Source organism: Mauremys reevesii, linkage group 2 (assembly GCF_016161935.1).
Source record: "Mauremys reevesii isolate NIE-2019 linkage group 2, ASM1616193v1, whole genome shotgun sequence".
Lineage (NCBI taxonomy): Eukaryota > Metazoa > Chordata > Testudines > Geoemydidae > Mauremys > Mauremys reevesii.
In genome coordinates, this window is record NC_052624.1 from 219,712,543 (window position 1) to 219,734,257 (window position 21,715).

General features: G+C 39.7%; 1 protein-coding gene across 9 annotated transcripts in view; it reads right to left on the reverse strand.

Annotated features, from left to right (window-relative positions):
- TCEA1 (transcription elongation factor A1) overlaps positions 1-21,715 on the reverse strand; it is a 51,732-nt gene that overhangs the window by 14,685 nt on the left and 15,332 nt on the right. For 7 of the 9 annotated variants that reach the window (XM_039525302.1, XM_039525305.1, XM_039525309.1 and 4 more), the window contains 3 exons: positions 16,838-16,943; positions 8,764-8,851; positions 1,381-1,529 (listed from right to left, as the gene is read on the reverse strand). In XM_039525302.1, the coding sequence (XP_039381236.1) occupies positions 1,381-1,529; positions 8,764-8,851; positions 16,838-16,943 (343 nt within the window). Of the gene's footprint in view, positions 1-1,380; positions 1,530-8,763; positions 8,852-16,837; positions 16,944-18,795; positions 18,888-21,715 lie in introns of all 9 variants that reach the window. The other 2 variants (XM_039525310.1, XM_039525311.1) reach the window with 1 other exon arrangement.

The window sequence follows — 21,715 nt, forward strand, 5'->3', positions numbered from 1 at the left end:
TTTCACTGAATAAGCAGCGGACCAGCTTTGAGAACCACTGCACTAGGGCTCAAAGAAAAGGGGACCCAGGCTTCATTTTCTGAAGGAAGAGAGAAAGTAGCAGGAAGGATCCAGGCTGCCTATACATACGTTGCTTTGAGCCCACTGATCTTTTTGTACATAATTCTCAGTATTATCCCATTTAGTATTTTCACTCACTTATACTTTGTAGTGCCTTAGTAACAAACTTCATACAAAAACTGTCATGCTCAAAAATCCCTTAAAAAAAAAAAAAGTTTATTGTCCTTTTCACTACATAAGTCAGTTTGAACCAAAGAGAAGGTTAATAATGAACAGATTTCGTTCCCACTGATAAGGGACTATGTACATTTCTGGAATAAGTTTTGAATTTAGTTTAAAACAGAGTTTTTATATTTATTTTTATATATATATATATATATATATATATATATAATTTGGCTAAAGGATAGCTTTAGAAGGACGGGAGCATGAAACGGTACAGTTATTTGAAGGGTGTAAACATGAGCAGTAATAGGAGAAGCTTTTTGTGAGGATCTCATGGAGATGTACAGATTAATGTGCACAAATTGTAGAGGTTATTTCTGTATTTTGAAAATAAAAAATAAAAAGGAGCAATAGGGTAAAGTTAAGGGTAAATGTAGGAACCGCAGGAAAACAAAAGCCTTGACAGAGAGGTCTACTGGATTACAGAATAATCTCCCAAAGGAAGTAGTGAAAATCTTATTTTTCAGTATAAAACACAAAGGTGTAAGAAAACTCCTGGCACTGAAAACAAGATGGAATAGATCACTTCATTGTCCACCTCCAAATTTTATAACTCTCAAAAAACATGGAAGCTAACACCCCTAAAACTGGACGAGAAGAGAATACGTCTGTCATGGATTGGATACTTAATTTTAAATATGTCAAATTCTTTATCAAAACACCAGTGCCAGATATATTGTAACAAAATTAAGTTTCAACTGAAATGGAAACGGAGCTTCTGGCTACCAGAATTTGAAAGGTCACAGGACCCAGGGGGACACTGTGGTACCCTTCCCCCCCCCCCCCAAAAACCCCCACTGAAACTATATCTTTCATGGAAACAGATTAAATTGATGATACAAGAAGGTAATGGCTAGCATGTATCATGAAGAGGATTCTCTGCTGTTGGAAAGTAGTCGTCAGACGGGTTGGAGCAGGAAATGCACCTCAGCATGTTTCCAGGTTGCCAGGTTTATGCTAATCTAGATGAACCTATACCTGACTAGCCGGCCTGGTTGTATAGAATTCAGACTGGTCTGACAATCAGTGCTAGGATACACAGGAAGAAGAAACAAAACAAAATCCAATACTGTAAATGAATTCTACAAAGCTCACCCCCTGTTTTGAGAGCAGCAGCCAGCATTTCTCTACATTTCACTCGTACAGAATCTGAAGTACTTGGAGCCCGAGGAAAAGAAGGGATGAAGGAATCAGATGAAGCATTAGCCTCCTCTTTCCTGATGCTGGAGTTGCTACTGGAACTGCTACAGTGGGTAAAAACAGAAAAGTGGCATGAAATGTCTTTTCTCCAACGTGTTTCACCCTAGATCAAAACAACCTTTTTGTTTGATCTTTACATCTCATTAACAATATTCCCATAACAGAACAAAGGTAACATTTATGCAATTATTTAGAGCTACAGACATTGTTGAACTTCAGTAAAAAGGATCTTTGAAATACTTGTTTCTATGTGATATGGGGTACAACAAGAATTTTACTAATGAGGGTGCCCAGATCAAGTCATCCTCTGGGCTCCCTTGTGCTGTAGTAGCCACTCCAGCCCCCACTTAAGTCTCCAGCCCCCAGACATATGCAGTTTACAAGGAATGACATGTGGGGGCAGAAACACAGATCAGCCTCCCACAGTATTTGCATTGTAAGGGCACTAGCCCCCACCAGGATGTTTTCCCCCACCCCAAAGTGGTGGCCTCTCAACATGTCCAAGTCCAGCATAGCACAGGGAGTGGGCCCAGTCTATAGGGTATGGGGTCTCCACCAGGGTCCCAAGCCCAGCTAAAGCCCAACTTGGGGTGCCAAGGGAGGCCCTCAGTGAGGCAGTATGTCGATGCAATGGTTCCCCTCCTGGCCAAGCGGGGTGTGGTCATTGGCGCACTCAGCTCAGCGGGGCTGTCAGTCTATTCCTGGTACTCCAGAATCTGGAAAATCCTCTCTGATTTCAGGTCCATCAAGTGATTGGTAGGGGAACCCTGGCCCACCCACTCAACTGGGTTCCAACTCAGGGCCCTCAAGATAGACAAGCAGGATCAGGGTTCGCCTACTCTGACAGTGCCCGGAGCTGCTTCCTACCTTCCCTGGGCCTCTGCAGGCTCTTCAGTCTGTTGGTCCATTCATCCCTTTTTGGGGTGTTGTCCCCGGGCGGCTCTTTAGCACTTTACTGACAGAAGTTCTCCGGCCTGTTCACAGTCCTGGTAGCTCCCATGCCCCTCAGCTTCCCAGCCCTTTTATCCTCCCAGCTGCTGCGAGGATGCCAATCAGCAGCAGCCAGCAGTGCCTGTATTACCCCTTTTGTTGCCGGGCCAAGGTGAGGTACATACACCCCACGACACCCTGCTCCACACTGACAGCCAAAAGTCTGCTGAATCTGTTAATACATTCTGGTTTTGTGGGAGGTAGACTGCCAACAGGGTAATCTGATGGCTGACACCATCAGTTCCACAAACTGACTGCTTCTGTACACAAGGGGAAGGATCTCGCTCCTCCCTGTCTATTGATGCAAAAGTCCCAAGCCTTTCCCAGTTCTGTTCTCAACAACTCCCTGGTACAATTCCCTTCCTTTCACTGTACTCCACTTTCCTGAGGTGTCTTGCCTGTCATGATTCTGTAAGAACATAAGAAAGGCCGTACCGGGTCAGACCAAAGGTCCGTCTAGCCCAGTATCTGTCTACCGACAGTGGCCAATGCCAGGTGCCCCAGAGGGAGTGAACCTAACAGGCAATGATCAAGTGATCTCTCTCCTGCCATCCATCTCCATCCTCTGACGAACAGAGGCTAGGGACACCATTCTTACCCATTCTGGCTAATAGCCATTTATGGACTTAGCCACCATGAATTTATCCAGTCCCCTTTTAAACATTGTTATAGTCCTAGCCTTCACAACCTCCTCAGGTAAGGAGTTCCACAAGTTGACTGTGCGCTGCGTGAAGAAGAACTTCCTTTTATTTGTTTTAAACCTGCTGCCTATTAATTTCATTTGGTGACCCCTAGTTCTTGTATTATGGGAATAAGTAAATAACTTTTCCTTATCCACTTTCTCATCATCACTCATGATTTTATATACCTCTATATATTGTACATTCCTTAAATTAGCTTTTAATTATAAATGTCACTTTATTCTTTTAGAACTTTTATGGGAATAGAAATGGGTGGTAAAGGGCTTGATTTGAAGCACTGTCCCTGTCTCTTCCCCCTGAACCAGATTGAATGCCTAGGATGCCATTTTTGTTTTTCCCGCACTTCAGAAACACGGTGGTGGTGTTGTGATGTTGTCCAACATTACAAGGGTATAATGACTTTGAATGAACAAGAGAAAGGCTTTGCAAGCCCTTCAAACTGCTTAAAGCTCTAGAAAATTAATGTTCATCCAGGATTCTTGTTATATCCAGGTGCCTTGTACTGTCTGGTTGTCCACATGGGCTCCTCAACCCAATAGGGATGTGTCAGTAACAATCACCTGTCTGGTGCAGAGGCAAGGAAGGGAATGCTCACGCATACCTGAGAGGGATACTTCCACAATAATAGGGACAATATCACTTCGGTGGGAACAGTCACTATGATGCTCAAGGACTGTAAGTGTGGAGAGTACAATGTTTGAAGCCATGCTTATAGGCAACAAAGGTGGAGCCTTGCAAATGACATGACATATACATGAGGCCACATGGCCTAGGAGAGAGAGAGAGGTCTTGACAGGCACTTGGGGGTTGCTTATGACCTGGTCTATGATATTGTTGAAACCTGCCCTTCTGCAGGGAAGCCTTTGCCATGATTGAATTTAACAATGCCCCCAATGAAGTCTAAAGTCTGCACAGGGGGTGAGGATGGATTTTTCGGCATTTATACTGATCCCCAAAGAGGAGAGAAGTTGCAGCATTGTCAAAGTCGACACATGGTCCTTTTAGTGTAACCTGGTGACAAGGAGACAATCGTTGACACAGGGAAAGAATGTGAAACCACAACATCTGATATAAACTGCTACTACAGAGCACACCTTGATAAAGGCACTGGAAATAGTAGGAGCAATTCCAAAAGTGAATATTCTGTATTGAAAATGATCAGAGCCCAGGAATTTGAGACAACATCTGTGAGCGGGGTGGATGCCCAGGTCAAAGCAGGTGTCCATGTTGAGAGCTGTAAACCACATACCCTTTTTCAAGGATGGAATTATAGATACCATGTGAAACTTGAGTTTGCGAATAAAAAAGTTCAGATGGCAGAGGTCGAGAATGGGTCTCCAACAGCCCTTCTTTTTAGGCACTAGGAAGTATGCCAAGTAAAAACTTCTCCCTTGGTACTGAAGAGGAACTTGTGCTGTTGCACCTCACTGTAAGAGGGATTTCACTTCTTGTTTGAAAATGTTCTCATGAAAGTAGCCCCTGAGAGGGTGCTGGGGAAGCAAGTAGGGATAGCTATTGAATAGCTAGAATGGATGACGTTCTGCACCCATTTGTCCATTGTTTTTGCACTCTGGGTGTTGAAAAAAGTGCTAGATGACCCTCAAAGGATGCGTGGGAGTCTGGAGGCATTAGACTTAAGATATGTCTACACTGCAATGAAAAACCCACATCTGGTCTGTGCCAGCTGACTCAGGCTCACAGGGCTTGGGCTTCAGGGCTGTTTCATTGCAGTGTAGACTTCTAAGCTTGAAGTCTATACTGCAGTGAAACAACCCCGCAGCCCAGGCCAGCTGACATGGGCCAGCCACGAGCATCCAGGTGCTATGCAGACAATATCCTTAGTGGTTTGCAGCTCTCAAGTTCCTGTCAAAAACAACGTTTAGCTGAGAACTGAGACTGGGATGAGAAACCTACTGAGGAAGGTGTGGGGAAGTAGGCCTTTTGAACCCTCTGTCTCTTACGGAGTGGCTCATAAGTTCTTTGGTAGAAGAACCGTTGAACCATCAGTCGAGGCTTCTAGGACTACCAGTGAAATTTTCTATTTGGGGCAGGTGCATATACATTCTCAGGGAGTGGAGGGTGGCCCTGGAGTTCTTCAAAGTGTGTAAAGACTCATCCATCTTCTGATTATATAGTCAGTCTCCTTGAAAGCTTGGTCTTCTATGGTGTTCTGGCTCTCCCTGGGAAACCCCAAAGCACAGAGCCACGACTCCCTGTGCATTACCATGGTAGTAGTCATCGCCCTGGAAGATGCATCAGCAACATCTACTGCTGAGTGGAGAGCAGTCCTGGCAACCATTTTCTGTTCCGCCACGAGAACCTGGAAACAAGCTCTGTCCTCCTGTGGGAGTCTGAACTGTTCAAAATTCACAGAATTTCACAAAGTTGTACTTAGCCACTAGTACTTGGCTATCCTGAATTGGAGTCTAGGAGAAGAAAAGACCTTCCTTCCCAGTAAGCTGAGACACTTGCCCTCCTTATCAGTTGGGATAAAATCGCAGCATATTATTGCCTAGATCTCTTTGCGGTGGCCTGGACCACTAAAGACTTGGGAGCAAGGTGAGAGAACAGAAATCCCACCCCTCTGATTGAGGGGTGGGATTTCTGTTTCTCTGTCCTCTGGGGGTAGGGGTGCAGGTAGCTGGGGTATGCTCTACCTGGCTTCAGGATGGTTTTCTTAACAGGGAACACTTTTTGATGGAGCCAGAAGACTGAAGAATGTCCAGAAGCTTGTGTTGAGGATCCTGAACCTCCTCAAAAGAAATCTGCAGCTGTCCCGTAATTCTGTGGGGTTCCCCTCCTCCCCGATGACTATGAGCAATTCCAGCAACAGAGACACTGGAGTTACTGCCTCATCTGGACAGGGTGATGGCAATCTTGTTGGTTCTGGTGGAACTGCCAGATTCGGTGCACACTCCTCCTCAGTTGGATCCTCAGAAGGATGGGTTGAATGAGGGTTCCAACGGTCCCCATGGCATGGTGTACCAAAGGCTCCGAGAAAGGTGATGAGGTGGAAGTTGGTGTAAAGTTGGTCAAGGTCCTCTGACCAGGAAAGTGTGTTGTGGAAGAGGGAATAACAGTTCATTGGACAGCTCAGACTCTCCCAATTCTGGTTTCAACAGCAGTACCAACCATGCCACTCGAAGTTAAAGCCCAAAGAGGGAATGGGAGACACACTCCTCCCAAAGGCCAGCTCCCCTGGCTGAGTTATATATTCTCTCAAGGAAGGACTTGATGGAGTGGGACACTTAGTCTGCAAAGCAAAGATATCCACATGAGAAGCACAGATCTCAACTCTTTCCCAAGCCAGAGAGGTCCTGTCCACCCAAACCAACAGAACTGCAGTAGAGCCTATGCCACAGCAGTTTAAGGCAAAGACAGTACCGAAGGTAATCAATGCTCTCAGTGATCAGTTTTCATCGGTGCAGTCATTGGAGTCATCGTGGATAGTTCTCTGAAGATGTCCACGCAGTGTGCAGAGGCGGTCAAAAAAGCAAACAGGATGTTAGGAATCATTAAAAAGGGGATAGAGAATAAGACTGAGAGTATATTATTGCCCTTATATAAATCCATGGTACGCCCACATCTCGAATACTGTGTACAGATGTGGTCTCCTCACCTCAAAAAAGATATTCTAGCACTAGAAAAGGTTCAGAAAAGGGCAATTAAAATGATTAGGGGTTTGGAGAGGGTCCCATATGAGGAAAGATTAAAGAGGTTCGGTCTCTCCAGCTTGGAAAAGAGGAGACTAAGGGGGGATATGATAGAGGTATATAAAATCATGAGTGATGTTGAGAAAGTGGATAAGGAAAAGTTATTTACTTATTCCCATAATACTAGAACTAGGGGTCACCAAATGAAATTAATAGGAGGCAGGTTTAAAACAAATAAAAGGAAGTTCTTCACACAGCGCACAGTCAACCTGTGGAACTCCTTGCCTGAGGAGGTTGTGAAGGCTAGGACCATAACAGTGTTTAAAAGAGAACTGGATGAATTCATGGTGGTGAAGTTCATAAATGGCTGTTAGCCAGGATGGGTAAGGAATGGTGTTCCTAGCCTCTGTTTGCCAGAGGATGGAGATGGATGGCAGGAGAGAGATCACTGGATCATTGCCTGTTAGGTTCACTCACTCTGGGGTACCTGGCATTGGCCACTGTCGGCAGACAGATACTGGGCTAGATGGACCTTTGGTCTGACCCGGTACGGCCGTTCTTATGTTCAGGTGCACCACAGGGTTGTGTTTCGGACTACCAGAGGCCCCAGTGCCGCCGGATCACAATCTGGTGCTGATGGAGCCCTAGACTTGTCACATGCCCCTGAGACTTAAGATGTTCTATGTTCTCTTGAGTTGAAGCTTATATACTTGCCTGGTTTAGGCAAGGCTGAATCAGATGTCTTCAAAGAGGATTTGGAGGAAGACAACCTCATGCTTACGAGAATGCTCCTTGCTCTCCTGACAAGGCCCACTGATGGATTTCTGGAGGAGGGGCGGAGGGGGGAGAGGGGGAAGCGGCGAAGTCTCCCTCACTCTTGAATTGGACCTTGTGGCAGGAGACACACTCCTTGCTGAGTAAGGGTTATCTATGGGGCAGAGGTTCCCCAGGTCTGGGTCCAATTGCGGTCTCATACCTAATGGAAGAGGCTACTTCCTGAAGAGAAGTTCCCACCCTTCCCAGGTATGGCAGGGGAACAAAGGGCAGGTATTGTACCTTGCTACAATGTGGGCTTTCCCTGAGATAGTATAAGCAACATAGGTGGTTATCACTGACCAAGAAGGAATACAGGTAGGAACCACAAAATTTGAAGCCCGGAGTCCAGGGCACAGTCCAATACCCAAACAGGGTGTGCACTTCTACGATAAAGAGATTGCACTACAGTACTTGTATGACATGAATTGAAAAATACTATTTCTTTTTATCATTTTTACAGTGCAAATATTTGTAATAAAAAATAAATATAAAGTGAGCACTGTACACTTTGTATTCTGTGTTGTAACTGAAATCAATATATTTGAAAATGTAGAAAACATCCAAAAATATTTAAATAAATAGTATTCTATTATTGTTAAACAGTGCGATTAATCGCATGATTAATTGTGCGATTAATTTTTTTTAATCACTTGTCAGCCCTAGTTTCTACCTAAAATGCAAGATACTGATTAAAATAGGCTGGTTATTGTTAAGACTCCTAATATTGTAGAGTAAGAATGTTAAATAGATGACTTCAGTGAGCAGGATGGATATTTTGACTACCTGACCCATAATGTAGCTAGTCACCTGCCATTTTTTCATATTATTAACAGCAGGATTGACTTACCTTCATCCCCACCACAAAAAGACCTGGAAGACTATTTTGATTACACTACAATGATTGTCCAACCTTGATGACAGTGCAGGCATCACCACTTTTTAGACACGGATTATGTGTTTGATACAAGAACATAGCAGCCCTCCTTAGTCCCAGGTATACTTGTACAAAAATTAAATATTTAGGGAAGCACCTATGAAGAAACTGATTCTTCACATTAATAATTCATCTGTTGTGCTAGTTCATTTTATATTATACACACACAGAGGTTCAAAAATACCTTTCTTCTCTTGCTTCAGGACTGTTTTGTGATGAAGATGCAGGTTCCTTTTTCTTGTCTTCAGAGTCTTTATCAGTTGACGGTCCATCTGGAAATGTACAAACCATGAAATAAGCATGGCCTCTTATAGGACAGAAATGGCAGATAAGTATAAGTTAAATGCAATGTAGTTTATTTCCATAAGGGCTGAGTACCCACAATTTGCACAGGAATTTGGGTGTGCTCAATACCTGTGAAAATCAAACCACTTATTGAGGCAGCCAAGTTTGAAAACTCTGCCCTGATGATTAGGATGAAACTACCACATATTCAGTGCTTATTTAAAAAGCACCATACAGTTCTATAGTTAAGTCCACACAGACAAGACCAAACAAAAAATAGGGGAATCAAAGGTTTAAGAGACTATCAAATAAAAAAAAAAAAAAATTACTTAGTTAAAACTCATCACCCTGAATGAAGACAACAGAAAAGAAAACGAAATTATCCAAATACAATAGATATTGCATTAAAATGGAAGTGGTATTTTAAAAGTCCTGAAGATTAAAATAAAAGAAAACCCACAATATATATTTATGTATTAAGAAAACTAAAACCATAAGAATAATGACTAATTCAACAAGTACACTGTTAAGACACAACATTTGCATTTCTCATATAAAAGGAAAACTGACCCCTCCCCTTTTTTATGTATGAACAGATAAGTAATCACCATAGCAACTAAAGAACACTTATCTGATGTATAATACAGGAAATATTCTATATATGCAGACAACCTCACCCATTCATATATTATCTTTCATCAACTGCATGAATATTTTCACCAGGAATTTTAGAGCTGTATTAGCACTTTGTCATCTTTTTCCACCAACTGGCCTACAATTTCACTTGATGAATCTCATGTTATACTGATATGGAACAGACTGCCTAGGGAAGTTGTGGAAGCTCCTTTACTGCAGGTTTTCAAAAAGAGGCTGGATAGCCATCTGTCTTGGATGGTTTAGACACAACAAATCCTGCTCCTTGGCCGGGGACTAGACTAGATGACCCTTACGGTTCCTTCTAATGCTATAGTTCCAGAATATCGCTTGCTGATTCACACATAATTCTCTGATACATCAGCAGCAGACTGGGAAACTTTCTTAACAGTCACTTTACATAAGGAAGGTGGGTGGAGGTGAGAGAGCTAGCTGACAATTTAAAAAATGCCCTCCATATTTTAATATTCCTGCAAGCACTAACAAAATAATCTTGAAACAGACAATATACAAGTAATTACACTTGTCAGCAATTTACATCCAAGAAGGAAAAATACTATAGTGGCACTTTGAGAAACAAGAAGCTATGAGAGAAGAGCTTCACAGAGAAGGAGTAGAGCAAGAAACTCCAGATTATGAAGTATGAGAGTCAGGAAAGTCTGTCTGGTATGGTTTATAAGATTTCCTTATAAAAAGACAAACCAGGAGAGAAGTTTTGACACAAGAGTAAAAGGACTGGTTTTCATCATACATATTACCTCCCTTTTTTTGTGGTGCAGATATCAGTAGCTACATTGGGTATGTCTACACAGCAAAAAAACATCTGCAGTGTGGGAAGGTCCCAGAGCTCAGGCTCCAGTCTGAGGCGAGAAATCTACACAGCAATGTAACAACCCCACCACACCAGCCCTGTGAGCCTGAATCAGCTGACATGGGCCAGCTGCAGGTTTTTCTTTGCTGTGTAGACATACCCATTGTCTCCAGGAATATAAAGTATGTTTCCTCATTGGAAATCCAGGCTGTATTATTGAATGATTCTTTTTCTAATTAGACATTTACATAGGGTAGTTTTCAGATGTACTTGAATGAACTTATACAGGAAAATGATAGACGACAAAAACACCTTATCACCTGTCAGTAAATGTTTTTCACAAAATGGACACTCTATATCTGACCTCTCAGCCCTCTTCCTCAAAGGAAACCTGCACAACCCTTTTAAAAGATGAGCCTGGGAGCTTAAATTTATAACTTTGCTAGATGCTAAAAATCATAGACTGAACAGAGACACTGAATTTATAACTTATTACAACAATCTTTAATCCACTAACAACCTCAACCCCCAGCGGTTCCCCCCACTCTTCCTTTCCTCCCTATGAGTGGAGAGGTGTTAGCCAGCCACTTCAACTTGAATGGTCACTTGAAATGTTTGTTTAGCATAAGTAATTAACAATATGTTCAAACATTAGCTTGTGACACTCTGATTAAGTTTCCCAGACCTGAACAACTCTCTGTAAGCTCAAAAGGTTGTGTCTTTCACCCACAGAAATTGGTCCAAGAAAAGATATTACCTCACTCACCTTGTCTATTTGTTACATAATTATTCACTTGAGCAATAGTCACAACAAGCCCTTCCCTCCAAAGGTCAAACTTTCTATGGGAATTCAGCAGCTTTTCAGAAGTATCCTAACCTGACATTTGCAGGTTAGGATACTTCATGGTATTTGCTATATGCTCCAACTTACTTGATATAAAGTAATATCAATTAACTGTTGCTACTTGCAAAGATTTTTTCCTCTCATCACATCTCAAAGATTTTTTTATGACCTCCAATAATACAGTTTGCGTGTTCATCTGAACTGTATCCCCTTGGCCTGTGTAGCTTCTAAGGTCTTCCAAGCATTATCTGCACTTTGTAAAAACGGATCTTGTCCTATAGCTCTCACCAAGTCTCCTTTCAGAAGATGCTCGGAAGCCACCACCTGAGAATCTAGTAACCCAGCTTCAAAAATATTGTAACCAGTCTTTGTTTTCACACTTCATGTGGTTCTCATCAAGGGAAATTTTGATTATTCTCTGAGGTTCAGAACCCCACCTGATTTCTTTTAGGTTCTCTCTTCGTTGTTAAAAGTTCCACAAAATGTTTAATTTACAAAGTATACACAACCTGTCAAGTAAAAAGATTATTTAGTAAAAAAATTCAGTTATAAGCAACTTACAAAAGGTTTCAGAGCTCAGAATAGTTAACAGCTGTCCACCTCTATTGCCATCTTTGATCCATACCGTTTTACAAGCACTACTGTCATAGGTCTTCTCCCCCACTTGGAGCTTTTGGGTTCCAAGATGGGGACCTGCATGGGCTCCTCTAAACTAATCCTAGTCTCGATCTGGTCCTGCTGCCACCAGTTAAGTTTAAAGTGGGTAACACACTGCCTGTTCCCCCAAACTTCCCCTGAGGAACCCAGATTTAAACCCCTTGAATCTCACCAGAGAGAGAGAAACAGCCAGTTCCCCTCCCCCCCCCCCCTTTTCCCCTCTCCAGCCTGCTCCGGAGAGACACACACCGAGTCAAATCCTTGACTCAACACAAAGAGGGACTCACCTCCCCCTCCCCTTCCCTTGAAAATGCAAACAAGAGAAGAATCAATCAAGTCCTAAAAAGAAAAGAATTTATTAAAAGAACAAAAAGAAAGTACACTCTCGCTGTAATACCAGGATGGAACAATACACAGAGTCTAACCTATAAACCTGGAGAAAATTCCCCCTCCCCCTTTCTTTTTCAGTAAAAGCAAAGTAACAGCAATAGAAATAAAGAGATTCCTTCAGCAAAACACACAATTGCAAATGTAGAAATAAACTTATAATACTAGTACGTCTTTCTGATACTTACTAGACTGAATAGATGAAAAATACTGCAGAAACCTGGGAGGACTTGATTAAGATGTCTGGACTCCTTTAGCTCCAAAGAGAGACTCAACACCAACAAAAAAAGAAAAATTCCCTCCACAGAGATTTGAAATTATCTTGTCCCTGATTGGTTCTCTGGTCAGGTGTTTATCAGGTACTGCTTGTTAACCCTTTACAGGTAAAAGAGACCTTAACCCTTAACTAACTGTTTATGACAACTACAAACAGCATAATTGAAATTATTTGTACAGCAGCCAGACATACAGTATTCCGAATTCTTCTGTGAAAGTCAAAACCAATGACAAAACAAAATGAAGTCCCTAACTTTCCACCCTCTTGGCCCAGTTGCACAACTCTACAGTGTGCTACAATGTAATTCATTTTAAATTCCAATAATGTGTTGGAGATTATAGCAGTGAACCAACATTTTCCCTGATATGCATGAGAAACAGATTTACATGGTGACCAAGGAAATCGCTGATTGAGTCAGTTCTGTGCATGATCAATGCTATGTTTTCATATATAGCAGTGATTTTAATAGACCCGACAGGATACACAGGTGCAATTACACACATTTCTCCTGAAATAATAATTGGGGTTCTGGATACAGTGTCGTCACACCTCTCTGTCTCAGAAAAAAGATTCAGTTTTAATTACCACCAACACAAACTCTTGCTACCAGTTTTCCAATTCTTCAAAACTTTAGTGTCACTTGATATCAGTATAGTTACATGCCAGAATTCTAGCCAACCAGCGTCTGTATTGGGAGTAAGAATGATCTTTTATTGAACTTACAGTAGAACCTCAGAGTTATGAACACCTTGGGAATGGAAGTTGTTCGTAACTCTGAACAAAACGTTATGGTTGTTCTTTCAAAAGTTTACAACTGAACATTGACTTAATACAGCTTTGAAACTTTACTATGCAGAAGAAAAATGCTGCTTTTAACCATCTTAATTTAAATGAAACAAGCACAGAAACAGTTTCCTTACCTTGTCAAATCATTTTTTTTTATTTTTTTTTTAAACTTTCCCCTTTTTTAGTAGTTTACATTTAACACAGTACTGGTACTGCATTTGCTTTTTTTTTTTTTTTTGGTCTCCGCTGCTGCCTGATTGCGTACTTCCGGTTCCAAATGAGGGGTGTGGTTGACTGGTCAGTTCGTAACTCTGGTATTCATAACTCTGAGATTCTACTGTATTCAAAGTGCACATAGAAATAGGTTAATTCTTCCTCTAAAGAGAAATACTCTCATGTGTCTCAATATATTCTAATGTTTAAAAATCAGTCACCGTCAAAGTAAGGATTGGTACAGACAAGCAGAACAAATACACTGAATCCAAAGGAACATTTGTTATGTTTTGGAAATTATTTCTGCTTTGATTTAAACAAGAAGCTCTTTGCCAAACTTTAAAGCCTAGCATGTTATTACTCTGAAATCTACACTACTCAGTCTTTTTGTGGGTCTTTGACTGTTTCTCAAAGAAGTAATTTTTGATCCACTGTCAGATTTAGGAAAAGTAGCTAGTCTCACAGCTACAAAGTAAATGCCAGAAGTTGCAATGTTTGCTTACTATGGAGAGGCTACAATTACCAATGTTCCAGTCAGCTGACCTCTTTTTATCCTTATTGCTACTATTTTAAATCTTGTCTTCAATTTATGAGAATTTTTACTCTTCCATTTATGTCTTTTGTCACACCAAGAAATGACAATATAGATGTCCTCTGAACTATTTATCTATCTTAGGGATCCTCTTAAGTATATGGGACAAAAATGTAAGGTATACATTCAGACAAGGCCAGGGGAATGAGAAGTTTGGTGGACAAAATTTGAAATTCAGATACATTTTATCATCATTAAATCTCATCCTATTTACTGTTAAAATCTTTCCTTCACTGTCAGAATTGCAATGTATTAGTTTATTTTTAAAGCTATATTCATCAGACCATGAACTGGTGATTAATCAGCATTGTTATTATCTATCCAAGATCTTCCCCCAATTTCTAAAGTATGTCCAAGACCTTTCCATTTCTTCAAAAACCTCACTAACAAGAGAGATCTGCTACACCTACTTGCTAGTGATATTTGACTATATACTTCTGGAGTAGTAATTTTGATCTCTTGTATTAAAAATCTCAACGTAATTTAAAATTCAGGAGACATACAGACAACTCTTGCTTATCCATGGTTTGTTTTTAAAAATAGTTCTCCAGCTTTACGATCCTGAGGAAAATTCCAGTGGAAGCCATCTGCAGTTCTTTCACAATATTTTCAAATTAATTATTTGTATGAGATGGGGGGAAACATTTCACAATAATTGGAAAATATTTCTCTCCTCAAAAAGTTTGGCTTTCCAGGATATTTTGAGATTGTTGAAAAAGGAGAAACATGTCACTGGAAAAAGTAGATTAAAGTTAAGATGGTTGAAATTAAAAAAATATTAGCACAGTCCATAGGTTTGCACTGAAAATGATAAAGAAAAGATGTGTTGCCTTAGTGATTGGGATAATTTACTGATAATTTATAACAAGTTTTGGAAAGAAGGGTATATTTTTAATTTATTTACATCAGAACAGCAGGAATTTACATTTTGAATAAGAAACATTTTGTATTGTTCTCCTAGCATTTATCAGCATTTTGCTCAGCTGTTTTTATATGGAATCAAATCCCAGTTTTACATAACAGGTAGACAAAGTACATGGAAGACTTCACCAAGTTTCATATATTGACATAAAGGCATACAAAAATGTATGCATTTGAGTTTATTAGGTTATATTTACCAGTGACATCAGATCAAATTATTGGTAAAGTACATCTCTTGGTAATAACGAAACAGGACATGATTTTAGAACAGGGGTAGGCAACCTATGGCACGGGTGCCAAAGGCGGCACGCAAGCTGATTTTCAGTGGCACTCACGCTGCCTGGGTCCTGGTCACTGGTCCGGAGGGCTCTGCATTTTATTTAATTTTAAATGAAGCTTCTTAAACATTTTAAAAACCTTATTTGCTTTACATACAATAGTTTAGTTATATACTATAGACTTAGAGAAAGAGACCTTCTAAGAACGTTAAAATGTATTACCGGCACGCGAAACCTTAAATTAGAGTGAATGAGTGAATACTCGGCACACCACTTCTGAAAGGTTGCCGACCGGTTTTAGAAGCTTGTTCACCAGTACACTTGCTGCACTTCTGCCTTCTGAAAATGCCTGCTCAACCAGGTATTAGAATCCTATATATTGTTTCATGCTTTCATTCAACATTTACAAGCCTTTACTTTAGAAACACCTCCATTAAAAAAATTACAAAGTATAAAAGTGTTCTTATTGAAACACTTTTCTAAAATGGATGCCAAACCATTCCTGCAAGCATTTAGAAAAGAGTGAAGGTGATGAAATTAGATTGCCTTGAAATGCATAGCTAGCTAACTTGGATGACAGCTGGCATAGCACACTTGTCTAAACTGAAAAGTCTTCTATTAATCCAGCAGCTCTTGTAATTTCTGTAAAATAAAAGCAGACCTCACACTTTAAAAATTAAGCTACCAGAAGAAACTCCCTACATTTAAGTTTATGTGAATGTAAGATGAACCCACATATAAGTTATATGAGTAATCAGCAAAGTTCCAAATAAACACTGTTCATGAGTTTTAGATTCAGGTGTTTAAAACTGCACTAAGATTACAGTGATGTGATTTGTCCTGGCATAAAAAATAACACTGCAAGAATAATTAGTACAAAATATTTAAAGGAATACTATTTAAGTTCCATCCACTTTATTCATGTGCCTTTAATGAATATTGAGGTTTCGGAGAGCGAGCAAAAGGCACACAGAACTAGTTAGAGTTTAGTTTTCTTACTATAAGATTGGAGCTATGTACTAGTCATAATACTAATAGCATTAAGTCAACTTTTGATTTTTGTATTTTTCTTTCCCTATAGTTTATGTCCCACTGACAATTAACATTAAAACCCTTTACACCACCTTTACATTAAGGTGTTAAAGACTTTGTCTGGATCAACTATTCTCTGCCTTCCAAACAAAAGGTCAGTAGGTTTTAATGCTGCAACAAGGCCACTCTGGCATTTAGTTCAGTAGCAAGTAGTGAGACTGTCCAATAGATACTAGTCATGTCACAGAGATGTGCTTCACACTGCTCTGTTCTTAGCAACTCATTATCCCAATGAAGCTACAATGACTATGGCCCTGAAGGGGACCCAGGAGTAATGCAGTGATAGAGGGCACAGGGGAAATGAAAATGGTACAGGTGATGCAGAAAAAGCTTCAATACTGAATGGGAGAACTGGTGAGCCAAGAATAAAGATGGTGGCAATAGTTTATAATGCCCACAATACAAATAATTAAATGCCTGAGGGAGAAGGAAGATTGTTAAAAAGCTTTTTGCAGTCATACCTAACAGCTTCTTCCAAGACTTGATGAGAGATTTTGCTAAAGATGTAACCTCTTCATCTGTGCTTTGCTTGCGTATTGCATTCACTGACATACCAATTCTCGTGGACTGCAACAGAAAAAGATATACATTACAATTTGTGAAAGACATTTAACAGATTACAAAAAGCTAAGCTGCATTTTGACAATGCCAGGTAAAAATCTAAGCATCCAGTCAGTTGTATCCTTATGAAGTTGACTAAAATTACTTTAAGTTGCAAATCCTTACTGAACTGATTTTCACAAGACATCCTTCACATTTATACTGATAAGATAAAACACATTAATAAACTTTTATTGATAGGAGCATGCAATCAAAAAAAAAGGTTCACTTGGAACAAAATACATGTTTTATGGTTTAAAGGGGGGGTCGTTCAATGTATTAGATAGAGGTCCATTCTAAAAAAGGAAAATAGAAATTGCATCACTTGATGTTATCCTATATGATTACCTTTTTCTTTCTTCCTTTCTTTTTTTTTTTTTTTTAAAAACAGCCATGTTGCCTTTAAAGCTCCTTTGGGGCAATGTTAGTGTATTAGAAGTCTGCTCTCTCAGCACAGGATCCTATAATATTTCAGTACCCTTATTATTCACAAGACTGGTAAAGGCAGAGTACGAGAGATGGGACAAGATGCATAGATATATCTATGAACATAAAGAAATCCACCTTTTCTATGAGGCTGCCTGAGGACTGCTGTTCTCATTTTAGTGAGCCAAGAAACTTCTCAGGAACAAGAAATTTAAGAAACGTACATTTAAAAATGTCAATAATGTCCCCAAGGTTCAATATTTATACTTGTTAGCAATCAACAGCATATTGTAGCTGCCAACAGATAATTCTCACTGTTTTCCATTTTGACTGGAAAACTGTTTTTAAAAAGGCCATGTTTATTGTCCGTTTCCTTGCCCACAAAGACAGCTTAAGAACTACTGCTCAAATTTCCCAGCCTGAAAAGAGGAACGTTAAAAAATTCTATGAGTGTGTGTTTACAATGAAAGCTATTATGCAACCTAAATTACGGCAATGGCTTGCCAAAACTTTAAAATATTTAAATGATTTATAGATGTTTGCATAGAGTTAGAAATTTTGAATTTCATAATTATGATCAATTTAGTTCAGTAGATCTTCGGTGGGATTTTCACAAGCACTTAAGTGACTTCAAAGAACAAATCCCATTTACTTCCCATGAGATGTGCTCCTAATTCATTTAGACTCCCTAGACCAGTTGCTTTCAACCTGTGGTCCGTGGACCACAGGGCGTCTGCAGACTATGTCTAAGGGTCCGTGAAAGGTGACTAATGAAAATAAAGTTTCATGCCCCAGAAAAGGCATTCCATTTTTCTGATCAACCAAGAGTATGTCAATACCCCCACCTACTGGTCAAAGCCTAGAAGTGTTGTCATTACCACATATGCAAGTTTAGTGTCCTTTCTCACGCTGCATCAAATGCCATGCCAAGGACATGCAACATTTATAGCTGAATTCTGTTCAGTCACTTTTCAGTCTAAGACTTCTATGGTAGGGATCTGCGGACCACACGTCAAATTTCCAAAGGGGTCCACACCTCCATTTGAAATTTTTTAGGGGTCTGCAAATGAAAAAGGGTTGAAAACTACTGCCTTAGAAAACCCCACCCTTCGGCAAATAGCTCGGAGAAAAGCTAAAATATTGATGGAGTGGATCCTAAAACATGACTAGCAAGAATTTTACTAACATTCTATCCTTTTTGTCTTATATATTGTATACACAATAAACTCATTTACTACTTTGAGGATACCTGCCTGTTAGTAGCAGCAATTAAAACTCCAAGTGCAACTGCCACCAACAGTGTTAGGAAGAGATTCTTCTACAATCCATTCCTTTTATAACTTAGCAGGTGGGGTATAATCTCAATTTAGCACAATAATTTGTTATTTCTTACTTTAATATACTCCCAAGTTATTCAGGGGTCTATCCATGTAGAGGGATATTTTTCCAATTTCCCCTCTTCCTCCTGCTCCAAAACTGAAACATCTGCCAAAAAAAATTTAATACAGTTTTCTAATTTGATTTCAGATTAGTTGCTGCTAAAAAAAAAAAAAAAAAAAGCAGTCTTGCTTATATAGTCTGTCTTTATTGCCAAATTTTAACAAAGGTTGAGTTACTCTTATTTCAAGTCATTTAAGCCATTAATGTAATGTGTATTTCTCATATTGCTTTTAATAGGCTCACTTTTTTTGCATTCCTTTTTGTATTTTTGTCAAAGAAAAGAGACCTTCAAACATCTTAGGATCTAGCTGCTATTCTATTTAACTCTGTAATGGCCTGGTATTACTACTTTTCTTCTTTAAAGAGAAAATTAAGAGGGTTTTTTTTATTTATATTGGCAGTGTTACACATTTGTTCCTCTACCCCATGCCCTCCACCCAATCAAAATCCCAGTACCACATTTTTGTGAGCAACGAGGAATATGACAACTGCTCAAGTTTCTAACTAAGCAGGTGATTCTTGCAAGGTTTTAGTAAAGGAAACCCATCTAATAACCTCAGGCCTCAGAATTAGGAAATCTCAGACTTAAAAAAATGTGTGATTATTAAATTTTAGACTAAATGAGATGAGAGGCGTGCGTGGCAGAGAAATGTGTTAGTCAAAACGTAGCGGGATATGGCTTATACAGAACAGTGATGAGAATCTTAACCTATCTGGCTTGTTTCCTCGAAGTCTTAACAAATTAAGTACTTTATTACTTAACCAATGAAGTAAACTATCCACCATGCCCTTTTACAAAGCTATTCCAATCTTTATATTTCTTTTGGGGGGGAGGAAAAAATGTGGTAAGGAGGAGTTTCTTTCTTTTATAGATCCCATAACTGTCTCAGGACACTGCTACAAGCATCAGGCAAGATAGGAGAGGCAGAACACATTGGACAGGTAGCTCCCTCTTAGGGAAGGATGGCACTATCAGCTCAGACAGCAAAGAACACAATGTTATTTTGTTTGGTGGGTTTTTCCAGTATCTGAACTTTATATGTAAGAAAAATCTTACATAAGAAAAATCTATGATTAAGTCAAACCTGAAACGTTAGCTTAATATAAAGTTACAAGCAACAACAAATTGAGAATTATAAATTATGTTTTGGCACAACAGATTGGCATTTTTGGTCTTCAAGTATGGCATTTCCTTCTTTGATAATTTAAGCCAATGTACAGCAATAGAGAGGTAAAGAAGATAGGTTAGCAATGTACATATCAGGTATGAAATCTATATTTCTTTGGAACTATGAACTGGAATCCCAGTCATCAATTTGTTTCATCAATTTTGATGCAGTTAAAACAAAGACCATGTTTAATCCACATGGACCTTGAAGGTATCCCACCTCAGGCTTTCATTCATGGCACTGTGCACCAATTTAGCTACATGGCTGCCATCTTCCCACCTCATAGATGGCTGGACTTTGGCAGTAGAGGAATTTATACATAGTTTGTAAAGCACTTTTGGATACTTCATAGACTTCCATAGCTAATAAAATTCTTTGCATTTAGTATGTTAAGTGGCAAATATAAATTTTTTAAAAAATGGAGGGTATTTTTCCTGCAATGTTAACTCAACCACATTGGATACATGTAGTCTTTTCTCTGGGAGAGTAACAATATAATTTATAAGTGTACTCCACAAAATATACAGGACGTACAATGTGGAAAGGCTAGCACTGCCACTGAAACCATAAAATTAATCAGGAAATGCAAATATCTGTGCAGCCTTAATGTTAAAGTATCATTTGGGAAGACTGCATTTTCCATACAACGCCTCTAATTTAAATGGTCACAGCGGCAGTGTGCATTGCAATGTCACAAAGGAGAAAGGCCTTCATTAGACTCTGGTAAAAATCTTAGCTGCCTATTGAGTTTTTCACAATTATTATACATACAATGATTTTAGCCCAAGAGCTTACTCACTGCTGAGTAACATGCAAGTTTCATAGTCCATCTGCTTTTAATCATACAAATAAAGTGCGGAAATTCTTCTAACAGAGTGGGAAAAAACCATTCAGCTTCATAACTCAGACACAGCTAGAAGGGTTTCCTTTAAACTTGCAACCACCAAAAATTCATTTTTTGGCCGAAACTAGATTATCGAAAAGCATTCTATTAAAGTTATAAGCAAATAAAAACAGAGTTATATTTGAAACTATCTTCCAACCTTAATTATTTCTACCAAGCGTTACAATTATTAAGCACAATACCATTACTTTCAAAGTGTTGTTTCCTCATGGGACAACGCCAAGAGCTTTGCAAATTCTGGAAAATTTCATCATCATAGATTTTTCCCCCCTCTCAATGCAAGATTATGTGTTGCCCAATTAAAGCCTGGTTTTCAATTAAAGGCATACCTGGATATAGGTAAAGCTCAAAAAGAGAGCTAGATTGTACCCCACCCTCACCTCACCAGATGCAAGGGGGAGCAAGGGAATATTAGGCTCCCCTATACTTACCTGCATAGCTGTATAAGACCTACCCTATTCACCGACTTAGATACAAGGAAAGCAGAAAGGGGCTGCGTACCCAACATATCCCCCCTGTGAACAAGTGGACGGGGCAGAGTAGAACTATGGCGCCACTCACTTATGATCTGATCAGTTGACTAGATCCAAGAGGGAGAGAGCATGCTACACCTGTAAAGGGTTGTAATAGGTTTCTCTCCCTCAGTGCAAGAGCACAGCAGATTTGTGCCTCTAATATACGTCTCTGAGACACCCTACTAATAGACCCATATATAAAACAGAAAAGTTTTAAAAGCCTCTGCAAGGGCTTGCTCCTGGACAAGAGCTAATCTAAAAGAGTTGCCATAAGTTGGTGTGGAG